The 18,772-nt window shown below is 36.5% G+C and overlaps 1 protein-coding gene across 3 annotated transcripts in view; it reads left to right on the top strand.

The window, feature by feature from the left end:
• Positions 1-15,117, top strand: part of ppp1r12a (protein phosphatase 1, regulatory subunit 12A) — a 79,338-nt gene extending 64,221 nt beyond the window's left edge. The window contains exons 26-28 of one of the 3 annotated variants that reach the window (XM_067392200.1): positions 34-84; positions 3,760-3,961; positions 7,980-15,117. In XM_067392200.1, the coding sequence (XP_067248301.1) occupies positions 34-84; positions 3,760-3,894 (186 nt within the window). In that variant the 3' untranslated portion in view covers positions 3,895-3,961; positions 7,980-15,117. The remainder of the gene's footprint in view (positions 1-33; positions 85-3,759; positions 3,962-7,979) is intronic. The other 2 variants (XM_067392201.1, XM_067392202.1) reach the window with 2 other exon arrangements.
• The last annotated feature ends 3,655 nt before the right edge of the window (positions 15,118-18,772 follow it).

Raw genomic sequence — 18,772 nt, 5'->3', positions numbered from 1 at the left:
CGGTAACTTGTCAATGTGTGTGTGTGTCTGCAGGAAAGAAGAGCTCTAGAAAGGAAGATCTCTGAGATGGAGGAGGAACTAAAGGTAGTCTTTTTGTCTGTTTTCGAAGTGTTTATGTGCATCACCTTTGTAAGAATCTATATATACAGAAATGTGAATTTAAGGTGTGTTCCTGCAAGGTCGTAATTACCGTAATTACGAGATTCCAACTTGTAAGAAGTGTTCACGTCCTCAGAGCTCATAATTACAAGTTGTAAGCTTGGAATTTTTAGAGCGCTTCTACTTGTACCACCTGACCACTAAAAATTTATTTAGCCATTGATAGTGTTGCCATAGAAACACAGAATTCCCAGTCCGAGGACATGGACAGCTCAGAGTAGAACGGAATGTGATGTCATCTTGAAATTATGGTAATTACGACAGGGTGTGGACACAGCATTTCTTGATAAGGGGACTTCAAACTCTCCATTTTTTTGGGAAATGTGTTGGTTAAAAAAGCTTTTATAAGTGCACTAGTGTATCCACCTTGTTCCTCGCCCGACTCATAGTGGAATTATCTTGTACATTTCCGGTCTCCGGTGTTACTCGTCAAATTAACATATTTTCTGAGCTGATAATGAAACTCTAAACTTAATGGTTTTAAAAAGCACATGGCTCCATAGTGCCATCACTTTACAGTGTCACAATGACACTTTTCTCAGTGCCTCATGTGTCAAAGTTTAATGAGTGCATAGATGACATGAAGCTGCCTGAAGTTGGCTACATTAAAAACAAATGGGCGCTCAGATCTTACATACAGCTTCTGATTGGGTGAAGTTCATGGCGTTTGTCTTCAATGATGAGTGCACAAATACCTTTTTTTTTTTTTATTTATTTTTTTTTTTTTTATGGGGAGTATGTTAACGTAAGTACTGCAAGACATGCTCGTTTTCTCTTGTCAGTCTTTGGCGTAAAATGCAAGGCATATATGGCTGTATACGGACATTCTTTTCAGATTTGCTGGTGCTCAAAACACGTATTTTCCAGGAATTTCTTCACTTTATTGCTGTTGTTGTGGCAGCTTAACCCTATGCTCATTTTACATTTTTTTTAGTAATGTTCAAAAGGTTTGTTTAATTCAGTTGCTCTTTTTACTCCTTTTTAACAACGGGTTCCTATGGAGAATGGAACAGGACGGCATACAATCGGAAGTTAGCTCATTGTTTGCTCAGGAAAAAGGTGGATAGATGACCTCAAAACTAACAGACATGGGACTAAAAGCTACAAAACTTCTTTTTTTTTTAAACAGAGTTTTACAGCTTGTTTATGTGATTGTGTGAGAATTAAGATTGCTGTTTCACTCTGTTCACTTTATCTGCTTCATAGCAAGTTGCAGCTCATTTTAGCTGTTTCAGCCGTACTGTAAATATTGCACATGTTCACATCTCTATTATAACATGAATATCCTAAGAGGAGTTGCCTCCTTTTTCTAATGTGGAGTGTGATATTACTTGAATAAATGTACAATTGTGGTAACTATGAAGAAGTTAATGTTAAAAGTGTGTGTGTGTGTGTGTGTGTGTGTGTGTGTGTGTGTGTGTGAGAGGGTAGCAGGATTTAATATCTGAGGTTACGTGAGCTAAACATTTTCCAGGCCTTGGTTTTAATCTTTCTGCAACATGATGAATTTCTGTATTTTTCAGTATTATAGCGTTCACCATTGAATCCCCACTTAAGTTTGTGGTATCTAACTGTACTTTGAGGGCAAAATTTCCCCAGAATTGTGCTAAATCTGACCAAACTTAATTTGGGCACATCTGGGGATGACCTCATTTGTAAAATTGATCTATATTTATAAATCAATATTTTTTGTTTATTTATTTATTTATTTTTAATGCAGAAGACCATGAAAACCACATTGCATAAATAAAAATGATTTATTTTTTTAAGAAAACAAATTAAAATAAGAAATATATCAGGTAACATCTTGATTTGTAGCCATCTTATTTTATATAATTTTAAGCTTAAAGGATTAGTTCACTTTCAAAAGAAAATGACCCCAAGGTTTACTCACCCTCAAGCCATCCTAGGTGTATATGACTTTCTTCTTTCTGATGAACGCAATCAGAATTATATTAAAGGTGCCCTAGAATTAAAAATTGAATTTACCTCGGCATAGTTAAATAACAAGAGTTCAGTACATGGAAATGACATACAGTGAGTCTCAAACTCCATTGTTTCCTCCTTCCTTTATAAATCTCATTTGTTTGAAAGACCTCCGAAGAACAGGCGAATCTCAACATAACACCGACTGTTACGTAACAGTCGGGATCATTAATATGTACACCCCCAATATTTGCATATGCCAGCCCATGTTCAAGGCATTAGACAAGGGCAGCCAGTATTAATGTCTGAATCTGTGCACAGCTGAATCATCAGACTAGGTAAGCAAGCAAGGAAAACAGCAAAAATTCATGATATCATGATATTTTTTGTGATATTTGTAAACTGTCTTTCTAAATGTTTCGTTAGCATGTTGTTAATGTACTGTTAAATGTGGTTAAAGTTACCATCGTTTCTTACTGTATTCACGGAGACTAGAGCCGTCATTATTTTCATTTTCAAACACTTGAAGTCTGTATAATTCATAAACAACTTCATTCTTTATAAATCTCCAACAGTGTAACATTAGCAGTTAGCCACGAAACACAGCCTCAAATTCATTCAGAATCAAATATAAACAATATAACTATACAATACTCACATAATCCGATGCATGCATGCAGCATGCATGACGAACACTTTGTAAAGATCCATTTTGAGGGTTATATTAGCTGTGTGAACTTTGTTTATGCAGTGATAGAGTCGAGCGCTCGGGAGGGGGCGGAGAGCGCGAGCAATTAAAGGGGCCGCAACCTTAATCGGCACATTTCTAATTATGCCCCAAAATGTAAAAAGAAAATTTATTTAAAAAAATCTATGGGGCATTTTGAGCTGAAACTTCAGACACATTCAGGGGACACCTTAGACTTATATTACATCTTGTAAAAAAAAAAACATTCGATGGCACCTTTAATAAATATCCTGATGTATCTGAGCTTTATAATGGCAGTGAACAGGGGTCACTAGTATAAGCTGTGCTTCCGTCTACATCCATCCATCATAAACATACTCCACACAGCTCAGAAGGGGTCAATAAAGGCCCTCTGAAGTGAAATGAAAAATATCCATATTATCCATATATATCCACAAGTTATAAAGTAAAATACCTAAAAAATAGACAGAGAATTTTACACTTTCTGCTCCTTTCACTGCAGTTTATAAAGCTCAGATACATAAGGATATTTATTATTATAACTTTGTGTTCATCAGAAATAAGAAAGTCATATATACCTAGGATGGCTTGAGGGTGATTTGAAGCCATCTAAGGTCCCGTGAACTAAGGTCCCTTTAGTCATTCCCAACCTCCTGGTTGAGAACCAATAACCTGTAGTGTTAATATTAATCTTTATTTAAAAAATAAATGTCTGTGAAATGTTTCCATTTAGATAGCTAAGTAAATGTGTGCACACACGTGTCTTTGTTTTTTCCTTTTTAGTTTCTATGATCCCATATTTTGTCCAGTTTTTTTTTTGTTTTTTTTTGTTTTTTTACTCAGCGATGTACTGTTTAGTTTGCGTTAATACTTTCCTTTTTTTCGCATTTATTTTTGTCTGATGTCTATCATCCTCTCCTCTATCATTCTGTCTCTTTCTCTGTCTGTATTTCTTTCTCTCGTAGAACCTTCCTCAGGTAAAGCAGGTGCAGTCTCTGCGCCAGTATAACGAGCGTTTGCAGGCAGAGAACAGGGCGCTGGCCCGCGTACTCTCCAAACTCTCGCAGGGCTGCAGCCACCTGCCCGCCGCAGACCTGTAGAACCGCCCCCACCTTCCCTTACACCCCTCCTCATGCTCCATTCAGCTCCGCCCACGCCCATATAAAGGCAGGTGCCAGCCTGTGTCTGAGCTGATGCTCCGCCTCCCTCAGTGCTTTCTGCTTTTCTTGAAGGGGAGGATTTGGGGCTTTTTTTTTTTATTATTATTTTTTTTACACAGTACAGTTATTGCTAAGAAATGGCTATAAAGTACTGTATGTTTTAGTATGTGCTTTAAAAAAATGTATGCAAAATATATCATTTCTAAATATTAAAATTGGTCTTTAATTACAAAATTTTTTTTTTTTTACAAATTACATTTTTCAAATGGCATGTTACTTTAATTTGTTAAAAAATATATATTTTCATTAAATAAAAATTAATAACTAATATATGTATTTTTATAGATTTTTATGAATGACATTTTATAAATATTTTGCTTATTAATCTGAATATTTTTATTAAATCTCGAGTACAATTTGTTAATTTTTACGAATGACATTACAAATTTATTTTGATATTAAAAGTAATACTTTCATTAAACACAGCTTACATCTGTTGCACAGTACTGTTTTTTAGTAATAAATTGTACTGGCTTTTTAAAATTGTTTTTCCTTTCTTTTTTTGCCAATACCCTTGAATGTGTTGCTGTGAAGTGCAGTTCCTTTTGGATGACTCTGGCATCTTGCATGAGGTGCTTGACTGATTTTTGTGACCGTTTTATCAAACAGTTTCTCTGATTTTTATTTTTTGGGAGATCATTCCTACCCCCCAATCCCAGATATTTTGATCCTGGAGCTGAACTGCCATATATGCTGTGCCTGAGGCTAATCTGGATTGCATGGCTTCTGGAAACTCATGTATTTTAATCTACAGATCGTCGCTGGTAAATGCTTAAAGGCACAATATGTAAGATTTTTGGATTAAAATATCCACAAAAAAAACACTAGAACAATGTTATCTATTTTGTTGACTTGTGTACTTCCATTATACCAAATGTTTCCAAGAATGTTTAAATCCAGAGAAATAAGCAATTTTAACCAGGACACGGACCGTGTTCGTGTGTCAATGAAATCATCCCCGCGTTGTCCTCGATTTCCAGTTTTATTTTGTTAGAAACCCTGGAAACACCAAAGACGTTTTAATATGTTATGTGTTTTATTAGACAGGTGAGCAACTGTTTGGATGGATACATTCATTGACGGAAAACTAATCATGTTAAATAGTCTTGTTGTTTAAATCTCGAGTGCAATGCCTGATATCGATCTAGCTTACTGCAGTGTGCAAGAAGTGACTCATAGTAGCCACTGAGCGAACGCGGAGAGTAGCATTATAACAACTTTTAACACATAAATATATATAATATGATAAAACGGCGCTTTACCTCACGTATGCATGACCGGAAGAAGTGGAAGCCCTTGTCTGTGGCATAATAAAGGCTTCGCTGCTCTCGAACCTTGTGTCGCGCTTGTCTGGCTTTCGGCCACACCCTGCTTCATACTACAGTAATGTTAATAAATCTTTAATTCGTTAGCTCATCCATGAATATGATTTCTGCCCAAGTCCCTTTGGATTCTTTCCACCGGCTATAGAACTTGAAGACAACACCTCCCATGATTCCGCTAAATCAAGGTGTCACGCCTTTGTTTTGAATAAGCGAGCTCTAGCGGCGGACAAAATTACATATTGTGCCTTTAAATTACATTTGGAGCTTCTTTTGCATAATCTAGGCATTGCTATACCGAATGAGGAACTTTTTTTGCCTGTTTGCCTCACTGTATACTCTTACTTTTTTCTGTCTAGGTTTTTTAAATTCTGTTTCTTTTATTCAATTCTGTTTTGTGACTGACTTTAGCACTCAGCTTTTATGGACTGTTTTAATGCACTTTCCAGTCTATAACTGCAGCACTCACAGACTGTAAATCTCTCTCTCGGGAGGTATCATTACACTGTTAAAATGTAATTGTAAATGGCAAATTTATCACAAGGAAGTTGTTTCTTTGTGTTCCTGGAAAACAGATCAAAATTCTTTCTCTGGTACACAATTTTTGTGCATTTTCTTGTAATTTTTTTCCAAAAATGAATGTTCTGTAAACAACCACTCACCCTCATATCGTTACAAACCTGTGTGGAGAAGAAGTTGGCTAGTTAAAATGTCCAGATTGCTGTCTTGGTAAAGTGAAATCAAAATGCGCAATTCTTATTTTTAATTGAATATTGCAGTGTTTATTATAAATTATTTATTTGTGCACATCATTATTTTTTAAAAAATTCATTTGTAATCTTTAATCAAAATAAATGTTAAAATAACTCATGGGCAGGGCAACCTGTCACTCGTATGAGATTCATCAGTAGCAAACCACAACCATCCAATCAATTTCTGATGGACAAAATCAAGCCTACGTTTATTTTTCTTTTAGGAGAAGCCGTTTCACTCATATATGTCACAATAGAGAAGAAAAGACAATCACAACTTCCTTTTCATGCCATCTTTAAGCTAACTGGGATTGTAAATCTTCAAAGTAATAAAAGTGGTCCATAGGACTTCTGAAGGTCACAATGGCTTTTTGTGAAAAAGTTTGTGATTTGAAGTCAATGCTTTTGTTTAACTTCCTTTAGTTGTTCACAAATAGAAAAGTCACAGGTTTGGATCCACATGAGGATGTATAAATGAGGATGACCTTTGCACTTATTACTTCAGTAATAGATCCTTTTCCTCAAATGCTTTTTCTTTTTTTTTCGTAAACATGAGAATGTGTTTACAAAAATCTGTGTCCAGTTAGTAGCCTACTTAATCTGTCTTTTCCATCTGGGGTCAAGAAAGTCCACCTGTCCAGCTCTGCGGTTTACGGTCAATAAGGACAGTGAGGGTGATATCTCAGCTAAAAATCTCTATTTCAACACTGCAACCTGAAGACTGAAGCGGATTGGGTATCGAGTAGCACTCAGTGTTGTGGTTTATACAGACACTTTGAGCCGCTCTTGTGTTCCAGCCCCTTTATTTATCCCGTCCAGTTGAGGACACACAAAGGAAGTCTGTGTTTAGAGAGAGAGAGAGAGAGAGAGAGGACTGCCTAGCCTGAGCGCTGTCCTCATCTTTACCGTCTATCTGAGAGTGCATGGCTACAGTTTCCCATTGAACTGCAGTGTGTCTGTTGGTTTGTGTGTGCGGTTGTGGCTCTATGGTCCTTTTTCTACCAAAATGATGCTGGTTCTGGTGCCGAGGAATCTGCAAACTTCACTAGAGTCGGGCCTCATTTCCACTTTTTTTAGAGCCAAATGACATAACAGTTACTACTCAAGCTGGAGGATAAATATTTGTAATTTAAAAAAAAAAAAAAAATTATTTAGTTATTATTATCAGTTACATTTCCTAAATTGTTTCACAGTCCTTGCTGTGAATGTGAGTATGGGCACATTACATCTCTTTACAGTTGGCGAGTTTGATCTTTTGTGATTCAATTGAAATGGTCCTGTTTAGTTATGTATTTTAATGTATTGAAACTATATATATATATATATATATAAAAACATAAAATTATTTATTTTTAAAAGTGTTTATATAATATATATATATATATATGTGTGTGTGTACGTAAAATTAATTAAAATATTAAATATCCATATCATTCATTACCATAATTCTGGTTTTTTGAAGAACTTTTGAAACAGTCTTGTGATTATTTTTACTGTTTTTTAGCTCATAAATCAATCATTTTGAGTGTGCTTGGCTGCAGTGGCTGTTTGGTTACTTTTTATTTGTTTATTTTACCATTTTTACTCATTTTTGAGCTAATAAGATGTTTTGCATATCGTCTGAAGAATTAAAAATATTGAGAGAATTATCACATATCCGGCGATTAGAAATTATAGTGTTATTATTGGTTCTAGACCAGCATTTCCCCTCCCCGATTCCAGATCAGGCACCATCACCATTTTGGTGGAAAGGAGGGTTGTGTTGGACAGTAATTGCTGTTTGAAGGAAAGAAAAAAAGGAAGGACGCATAAACTAACAACATCAGCGTCTAGAGACACTGGTTCTTGTCTGTGAATCTTACCCATCCCTCTCTTCTGTTTTCTCTTCCAGACGCTACCAGACTTGAAAGCGGACAACCAGAGACTAAAGGACGAGAACGGAGCGTTGATCCGAGTCATAAGCAAGCTTTCCAAATAGAAAAGACCCTCCCTACATCCTCCGGCAGTAACGGTATTGCACATCTAGATATTAATACGAGACAACGGCGACAAGAAGGCTCCGTCTCCCCATCCGTTTCTCAGTCCCCAGCTTTCCCTCGCTTCTCCGCTCCACCGAACGCCCATTCGGTCCGCCCACCCCACCACTCACACAGAACCACTGCGTTTACAGAACTAAGGAAAAGCATTAGACGAGAGAATGGCATTGAACACTTTGCGGGCGGGGAAAGCCTCGAAAAACTATTTAACCAATAAGCCTTAGTTGTACATATGTCACTTGCATCAAATTTCTCTTGGCTGTCACAGAACACCTGATTTTATTTGTGCCACACTTTTTTTTGTGATCTATCTTTTTTTTTTTTTTTTTTTCTTTCTTTTTTTTTTTGCTCCGCTCTTTTATCTTTCTTCCTGTATAGATGTGTCATGCAATGTGTGCAGCTCTCTCCTTCCATTTCCTCTTCCTGTCCTCATCCCCTCCACATTGCGCTAGAAGTCCCGCCTCGGCCTCGGAGGCACTGTCTCTCAGCAGAAGACTTCCCAGCATTCCACAATGTTGGCGCACGCGCACGCTCCGCACACTTCCTCCTCTCTCTCGCGGCCCGAGAGAGACGACGGACCCCTGGCTTGACCGATTAGGTGGACCTCGTGAAATCGAAGCTTTCACTTATGTGCAATATATGCATTTCTTTCGTATTCAAATGCTTTAAGAATGAGTCTGTCACTAGTAAATGTTCACTTCCTCACCACTTTTGTGGCTCACCCCGGTTTTCTTCCTCTCCCCCGACTTCTTCTTTCTCTCGTTTCTTTGAGTTTGTAGTGTAGTCGTTGGTTTATATCTTGTACTCCTCACGTTGTTTTAGCAGGTACTGAGTGAAGTTGTATATACCTGTATGTATTGTTTGAGACCAGCACATGGCATGCGTTTATGGTTCCCTGTCTGTTACTATTGAAATATACCAACTCCAGAGGACAAAGTGTGTTTTAACTATTTCCTTCTTATTTTATAGTCAAAAAAGTCATTAAATAACAATAGAGCCGCCCTCTTCAAGGGGAAGGTTTTTCTTCTCAGTTTTAAGTGTTCACGTAAAATTGTGAGATAATAATATAAATGCTTCACTACATTTCACACATACCTTTTTTTTCTTTCTCAATTTTACTTTTTTTTTCTTCTCCCAACCCCCACCCCCCCCATTTTTTTTTTAAGCTGTAGTATTAGCCAAGATGTTGTCACTAAAAAGATCCTAGATATCGCTAACCCAGTCCTTTTTACAATGTCTACATGCACTGTCAATGCCATGTCAGGAGTCTTGCTGTCCGGTTTAGCGAACTTTTGCCACCGCATCAGATGAAGTCCATGCATCGGAAACACGTTTTATGCATTTCAGTGGCCTTTTACTTAAAATACTGTAGTCGGGAAAAAAAATGTCGCTGTAGTTGGACTGTCAGCTGTCTCCTCTTTGGTTTAGGTTTTAAATTTTTTTTTTTCTTTTCCTTTTTAAATTTCCCATCATCTTGTAAAATAGATGTGTGGCTTCATCCGTGCAAGCTGTGCTGTGACTACCAACCACTGAGAGTTAATTAAAATAAACTTGTACATTGTAAAAATCTCTTTGCAGTTGTTGTCCTGTTTTTTCCTTAATTCTGTGAAGAAATGAGCGTTTAGATGCGAGAACCAGTCGACTGTTGTCAGATTTCCCTGTTCAGAACCACTGTCCATTCTAATGAACAATATTTTAGGAATAATCTTTTAGCGTAGTCCAATTTTTACAAAAATTTAGTTGTTGAATATTGATATTTCCCCTATTAATACCCAAACTACTTGAATGGTGAAGTACAATTGAATTGATAAGGGATCTTACACATTATTATTTGTGTTTATTATGTTTCTTGGAATTATCAACTTATTTAGTCCTTTTGCAGGAAAAATTCAACTTGCGAATCAGATATCAATACAAACTGAAAAGAACAGCAGCTTCAGAACCACAAGATGGCGCCTGACTGAGCTCAGAATTATCACTCGTTAACAGGAAATGCTGGAACAGTGTTGCTTGATGAGTGTCGCAAGTTTTTTGTTTTTTCTTGTTTATTTTCCCTGATCTTACATAACGCTTGCATTTCTCTCTGTGAACCCTGCTAGTAGTATGTTTTGTTTGCTTCTTCCTCTGGGGCTTGAAGTTACAGAACGTTCTCATGCAAAGGCATTTATCCAAAGATAAAGCCAGATAAAACTGAAACATCTCAAATGAAAGGGATAGTTAATCCAGAAATGACAGTTCCCTCATCATTAAAATATAAAAACGTGTGACATTCTTCCATGAAACCATATGAGGGTGTGTAAACGACATTTTCCGTTTTGAATTGTCCCTTCAATTACTTTTAGCATTTCTCTCAGAACCACAATAGCAAAGTCAGTTCCAGACTTCTTGTGAGACTGCATTGATAAATGTGCTTGGCACTAAATGCTGCATGTTCTCATTGTGGCATGAAGAGCTCAAATAATGCAATAATTCTTTGAGGATAAGAGGCTGAATGGGCAGTAATTGCACATAGTCATGCAATGGGACTTTACTTTTCTGTATTTTTCCATTTGAGTCCCCTTCATTCTTCTGGTTCTACCTCAAAGCTCAGTGGTCTAATGGGATTCATCTTGACCAAAATGAATGTGGAAAATATCAGTTGGAGTGTTTCCCGTTTTAAAAGCAAGACAAAGATGACAATCCAAGGCAATTATAGAAACAAATGGATTGAGTACTTTCGGTTTTGCACCAGCAGGGCAACCTGTTGCCACCCTGTAGGTATGTCACGTCATATTTCACCCCAGTCACGTGATTAATGATTCATATACAAACACACAAGGCTGTGGAAAAAGTAAATGTGAGCATTTTATTGCTTGATTGATTTCAGAAGGGAAAAAATTGATCCGTCAAACCATGTCATATTGGCAAGTGATATAAATATAAGGGCTTTTTACACTTGAAATAGTTAACCCTGGGTCATTGTAAACCCTGGGTAAACAGAATCCTGGGTTTTCTTGCTTCACGTTTAACACTGCTTTTAACACTGCTTATATTTAACAATTAATCCTGGATATTTATAAATGGACATTTCACACTATTCCTAACCTTGACATCGTTACTTGCGGTGTCAGTTTCACTGATTGGACGAACGCTGAAATTGGACTTTTTCAGACTATAAAGGTAAGAATGAAACTCTCTTCTTCACTGCAGTTGTCACGTTTACTGCCGCCGTTTGCCGCCCCCCCCCCCCCCCCCTTAAATGCTGAAACTGATGTTTATACAACACGCAGTGTTAACTTTACTGTCCAAAGTACGTTATTATGAGGCACGCAAATTGGTTGTCGGTTGCTGAGCAGCTAGTTTTAACATTCTAACACCGCTCGTTTCACACTGTACAGTGTTTGGCACTGCAAAAGCGATGCTTAACCCTGCTCTAGTCTAGACCAAGGTTTCATAACCCCGGGGAAAAAGCGGTGCTAACCCTACTTTACAAGTGTGAAACATTCCTTTACCCAGGGTTAAAAGCGGTGTTTAAAACAACGATAACCCGGGGTTAAGCAGTGTGATAAACTCTTTAGAGGGTATGCATCGACGTCACTTTCCCGCCGAAAATGCGCTCCCTCAGCTAGAATGAGTGGCAAAAGAACCAGCTGCGTAACTGGATTAAAGGAACACTCCACTTTTTTTGAAAATAGGCTCATTTTCCAACTCCCCTAGAGTTAAACAGTTGAGTTTTACCGTTTTCGAATCCATTCAGCCGATCTCCGGTTCTGGCGGTACCACTTTTAGCATAGCTTAGCATAGTTCATTTAATCTGATTAGACCGTTAGCATTGCGCTTAAAAATGACCAAAGTGTTTTGATATTTTTCCTATTTAAAACTTGACTCTTCTGTAGTTAAATCGTGTACTAAGACCAACGGAAAATGAAAAGTTGCGGAGATCGGCTGAATGGATTCGAAAACGGTAAAACTCAACTGTTTAACTCTAGGCTAATTTTCCAACTCCCCCATTTTCAAAAAAAGTGGAGTGTTCCTTTAATAGGAGAAACGGCGAAAACGCGAGTAAAACTAACGAATTACGTAACCCTAAAGGTTGGACTCGAAAGTGTTTTTTTTTTTACAACTTGTCAAATAAACCTAATCCATGTATAATTGGCATGCAGCCAGAAGTCGTGTTTCCTGACATTTATATGTGCCTGATTTGACGCCGGGGAAATACATAAAGCAAATCTGGCTGTGAATATTTTATAACTAAAATATCGGTAGGTTTAAATCTGCTTAATCACTTATATCAATGTTATATCGTCATATTGTCCAGCCCTAAAACATATAACGTTATAGTATAGTATAGTTTTTGACAATGTTCTTTATTTAAAAACACCCAATTATGCATAATATAAGATGGAAAATATTTAATTGATGAGTCGTCAACATAATATATAACAATACAATATATACGGTATGATTTTTACCTCAAAATCCAACATTTCGACACAAAATAACTGCAAATCCATGTTTCTCTGCTGGAGTCCAGCTGTTTCTGTGAATTGCAGTGATCCATTTGCTTCTTTTTCTGTTGCTTTCTCTAGTTTTTAAATATATACGTTACCTCAGGGTTTGTGTCAAAGCTATTTGTACAGTCAGCCGCAAAGCTCTTTCCCATTTTGAATGGCTGTTTCTCAATATGCGATCTTGCGTCCTTGTGTTCTTGCTTTACGTCATCATCAACCGTCGAAGTTCATTCCAAGAACGGAGGACGCATGAAAGTATCCGGATGTGTTCTTGATATCGAGGATGCATCGAATGCAAACTTGAGGGAATCGAACCGTTAAAAATCCCAGAAGACGCTGCGGCGGTCGACGTACGGAAGCCTGTAAGCTTTGAAGTTCTCGTGAGATTCCAGCTACAAGCTCGCAAATACGTGACGGCTCGTGAAAGTAAACCGTTTGTTTTGCTTAATTTTAATAAAATGATAACCTGAAGAAAGCCTGCAGTATTTTTATTGACATATAAAAAATAATCTTAACATTGACAAAGCATAACAGCCAAAGGCTACTCATTTTCATAAATACACGCGGTGAAATAAAAAGATAATTATATGAAATATTTTTTTTGAACAGGTTATGACATTTGTATTTACTGTGCATTAGCCACTTATAATATGCTGGGACGGTCAGTTGAGCAAAAGGATCGCATCACATCTCAATTCTCAAATGATGCGTTCTGTGTCCTTGTGTCCTCCAAGATCGTTCTTTCAAGGTCGCCTGGCAAGACCGGACTCCACGAGAACGCAAGTCCGTTCTCTGCGTTCTTGGAATTGAGAAACAGCCAATGTGTTTTGTGTGTTTTTCGCGACATTCACGCTGAAAACCAATGCTGCCGCTCAGTCTTTTGCCACTCAGCGTGCGTGACCGCAGTCATAACGGTCGACGGTGACGTCACGTGCATACCTTCTATACTGGATTAACGTTCTTATTTGAATATATTTGCGGTGTCAGTGTCATTGATTGGACGAAACGTGACCTATTTACATAAAGGTTCCAGCTTTCTGCATCCTCATATTATTATTGCTGAATGTGTTAAAGGATTAGTTCACTTTCACATAATTTCCTGATAATTTACCCATGTCATCTGTATTCTTCAAAAAGCTTATGCTGTATGTCCTACACCTTCCCTATTCATTTTATGGAAAAAAAACGGAACTAGCGCCGCGTTCATTTCGTAAGTTGAATAGGAAATGTTGTAGGACATACAGCGTAAGCTTTTTGAAGAATACGGAGGGCGGTCTGGCGGAAGCACTTGCGAGGTGATCATTTGTGTTTATAAAGTATGTTTTTTGGAAAATGACCAATCGTTTCGCTAGATAAGACCCTTATTTCTCGTCTGGTATCGTTTAAAGTCCTTTGAAGCTGCACTGAAACTGTCATTTTGACCTTCAACCGTTTGGAGGCCATTGAAGTCCACTATAAGGAGAATAATCCTGGAATGTTTTCATCAAAAACCTTCATTTCTTTTTGACTGACGAAAGAAGGGCATGAACATCTTGGATGACATGAGGGTGAGTAAATTATCAGGAAAAGTTTATTTGAAAGTGAACTAATCCTTTAAGTTTTTCCTGAATGGACTTTTCTGACTATAAAGGTAAGAATAAAATAAAAAGCATTTGACATTGTTCTCCTCAAACTCTGTCACAAGTGTGAAACGTTCCTTTTCTTTCTAACACACATCTATATAATATACATCTACATTGTATTCCTTATCAGATGTTTTTTTTATCTAAAATGACTTCCAAATGAAGAACATATTGCTAAACAGAGCAGAATTTCATATATTAATTAAATGTTATTATCATATATTAAATTAATGATGTTATTGAGAATACATTGTTTATTGTACAGTGTTCAATTATTAAAAAGACCTGTAGTTTTTGTTAATATTTTGAATGTTTTTTTATTTTTATATTTTCCATTTTAATTTTGTTGAATTTTGTATAATGATTGTTATTATTTGTGTATTTGTCTTTATTTTTTAATGTCTATATAGAATTTATTAATTTTGTTTTAGTTGTATTTATATTTAGAGACTGAAATAAAATAAGTTAAAATTTATTTCAAGTAACACTTTTTTTTAATGGTTTTAGTTTTCGTTAATAACCCTGATTGTAAATATGATGGGATTGATAGGCTTTATGGAATTGATACAACTTTATCATAAACAAAAGAGTGAAACAAATGAGTGTAATTGAACTGAATTTTGTGCAGATCACATAAAAGATGGTCCACTATATTTCCACTGGTCTTTATTTATTTATTTATTTATTTATATTTATTTTATATCATTTTGGAGTTGTGTTTTTGAACGCCACAACATGTTGAACAATATGTTTAGTTAGTGCTGTGTGTGTTTCCTCTTACAGTAATGGCTGAGTTTGTAGTTAGTATCTTATGTGTAATATATTTAAGACTCTTGGAATTTACTTAATGATCATTATACGTTTCTATGAGATTATGTAACTAAAGCAAAACTTATTCAGGGTTTTCACGTGACTTTTATGTCATGGAACGTGGATAGTCATGCGGTATGTTCAGTCACTTGAATCAACATTCCCCAGTTGAGTTGTACAGGTATATTTCCCTGTAATGAGACTAAAATTGAAGATCTTTATAGGATATTTGAGAATTTATTCCCCAGTTGACCTCACTCACGTCGCTTACTTTATTTTCTGCTCATCTAGCTTGTTAAAACTCAATTATCTGCAGTAGCCTGAAAAACGTGAGGAACCTCCAATTCCAGGCTGGTGGGCTGCAGCTGAATATCTGGCACAGACCCAGAGAAAGGCCTCCAGAGTTAGTCAAGGCTCATCTCTTGTTCTCCTGGATCCGTGACACGCTGTCAATTACCATAGAAAATAATTTTTCTCGCCTCGTCCCTCAGTTTATAAAAACAAACAGAATTGTGTTTACACTAATGCTCTTTCAATAGAGGTCTATGAGGCAAAACACTGCACAGGATAAACATTAAAGGGGTCATGAACTAATTTTTGTTGTTGTTGTTGTTTAAAATGTTATAAGGTCCACTTATAAGCCCCGTTTACACTAATGCGTTTTTGTTTTAAAACGCACAAGTTTTGCTACGGTTACACTTGATGTTTACTCTGCGCCGGCGCGTTCGACCCTTGAAAATGGAGACTTTTGAAAATGCTGCAGACACAGTTTTAGTTTGAAAACGCTGGGGTTGCGTTTCAATGTAAATGTACCAAAATGAAGACTTTTGAAAACGATGCCGTTGCTGCCCACATTCGCTCTCCGTATCTTTGACGACTGTGTTCATAAACATGGAGACTAAATGTGTTCATAAACTATGAGACTAAACTCTGCATATTTTTAATACCGCAGCTGCCTACATACGCAAGAGGCAACTGTTTACACTTGTACGCGCATGCCCAGTGTGCGTGAACGGTCATGTGACATGCGTTTCCGGTCGTGTAGTGTAGGCGGGAATCGTTTCTGAAACGCTGTGGAAAGCCCAGTGTAGACGAGGATCGTTTTCATTTTAAAAGACCTTTTTAAAACAAAAAAACGCACTAGTGTGAATGGAACCATAATGTTAGCAAGATTTTTACATAAAAAAAATCCTAATTTAGAAGTAATAGTCCAATCTCTATTGTGTTTTGTAGCAATACTATCGAAACGGAGTATTTTAATCTAATAATCTTGTGAAATGTGTTGCCTCATAGGCTTGCACTGTAAAAGTAAAAAATATTTTCTGTGGTAAATGACAGCATGAACATTCCTGTAAAGGCTCAATGCATTGATAACACTTGTGGCGTAATGTTGATTACCACAATAATAATTAGACATGTCTCTTGTTTTTGTTAAAAAAGAGAGGCACTTACAATGGAAGTAAATGAGGGTAATCTGTAAATGGTAAAATACTCACTGCTTCAATACTATAGACATAAACGAATGCATGTTAATATGATTTTAATCATATCAAGTGTACTTTACTTACATTTTCTGTGTAAAGTCAAATCCAATTTCACAACTTTGTTGAAATGACAATGTACAACCAAAAATCCTATAAGTTGGTAAACATGACAAGAACAACTTCATAACTAAACTAATACATACATTTTTTACAGAAGAATTACTGAAAGTGCTTTTAACAAATTAAACTTTACATTTTCACTGATTTTTGTTGTTGTTGTTGTTGTAATCAATGTTATGCCACAAATGTTGTTGACTGAGCTTAACTTGCACTGAACCAGGAACATGTATTTAATCTACTTCATCTGCACTGCCAAGTTCTGATTGTGACATCAAATGTCTTCCTTGTGAAGCATGTGATGACTACATTCACTGTACATTTGGTGTGAGTTTTGTATTGTGCAAGATGACTGTTATTGTTTATGACTAATATCACATGGTCACCCCCATAGCGTATTGACACGTCAAGAAACTTCTCAATGTATCTGCCACAGACTTTCTTTGTTAAAATTTCAGTTAACTTACAATGCTGTTTTTGTGTCTTAATACTTGACTGTAAGTATGTACAGCTGGTACTTTTTAGCGTGATTGAAAGCATTCCTGTTCAACCCTGCTGACAATAGTTTAAAGGTGCCCTAGAATTAAAAATTGAATTTACCTCGGCATAGTTAAATAACAAGAGTTCAGTACATGGAAATGACATACAGTGAGTCTCAAACTCCATTGTTTCCTCCTTCTTATATAAATCTCATTTGTTTAAAAAACCTCAGAAGAACAGGCGAATCTCAACATAACACTGACTGTTACGTAACAGTCGGGGTGTACGCCCCCAATATTTGCATATGCCAGCTCATGTTCAAGGCATTAGACAAGGACATGCAGTATTAACGTCTGGATGTGCACAGCTGAATCATCAGACTAGGTAAGGAAGCAAGGACAATAGTGAAAAATGGCAGATGGAGCAATAATAACTGACATGATCCATGATAACATGATATTTTTAGTGATATTTGTGAATTTTCTTTCTAAATGTTTCATTAGCATGTTGCTAATGTACTGTTAAATGTGGTTAAAGTTACCATCGTTTCTTACTGTATTCATGAAGACGAGCCGTCATTATTTTCATTTTTTAAACACTTGCAGTCTGTATAATTCATAAACACAACTTCATTCTTTATAAATCTCTCCAACAGTGTGTAATGTTAGCTTTAGCCACGGAGCACAGCCTCAAATAATTCAAATGTAAACATCCAAATAAACACCATACTTACGTGATTAGACATGTTGCATGATGAACACTTTGTAAAGATCCATTTTGAGGGTTATATTAGCTGTGTGAACCGTTTAAGGCAAGCGCGAGCTCCGTGGGTGGGGAGCGTAAGGATTTAAAGGGGCCGCAGCATGAATCGGTGCATAGTTAATTATGCCCCAAAATAGGCAGTTAAAAAAATCATTTAAAAAAATCTATGGGGTATTTTGAGCTGAAACTTCACAGACACATTCAGGGGACACCTTAGATTTATATTACATCTTGTAAAAAAAAAAATAAATGTTCGATGACACCTTTAACATACCAATTAAGGAACGTTTGAGATACTTGGGGACACAAAGTTATTCCTAGTGCCACTAATTCAAGTTAACTCAAAATGAGCTGACCTATGCGTTTCTCAAAAACATAATTGGTTAATAATCTGTTAAATTGTGTTGGTAACGACTGAACTTGCGAACACAGTTGGCTTTGTGGTTAAAATATGGGTGGCACACAGAACAATTGGAATGACCCATTTTGTCTCAGCAGATGGCACCGCACAGATGGCATGGTTATGGTCCACTTCTATAGGACAGACAGGGGAAATTATGGCCAGGCCTGTGCTTTGTAATGATTACAAGGGTGTTGAGAGTCAAAATGACCAGAAGTTGCAATAATCATTAAGGACAATGAACTATAAAAAGCTAACAGTTACATTCTGATGAAAATAAATTTGATGTTGAAACTGAGTAGTTAAACAGAGGGTTTTCACCATTTTTAATCAATTAATACTCCTGCAATTATTAAAGGTACAGATTCCCTCTAAATATATTTTATTATAAAAAAACTAAATATATAATTATAATAGAATCACAAAAATATGGTTTCAAATGAATTATATCATGTGACACATTTATCATGTGATTGGTCAGTG

Source organism: Chanodichthys erythropterus, chromosome 8 (genome assembly GCF_024489055.1).
Source record: "Chanodichthys erythropterus isolate Z2021 chromosome 8, ASM2448905v1, whole genome shotgun sequence".
NCBI classification, from domain to species: Eukaryota; Metazoa; Chordata; class Actinopteri; order Cypriniformes; family Xenocyprididae; genus Chanodichthys; species Chanodichthys erythropterus.
Note: the sequence above shows the minus strand (reverse complement) of the source record. Positions and strands in the feature narration are given on the sequence as shown.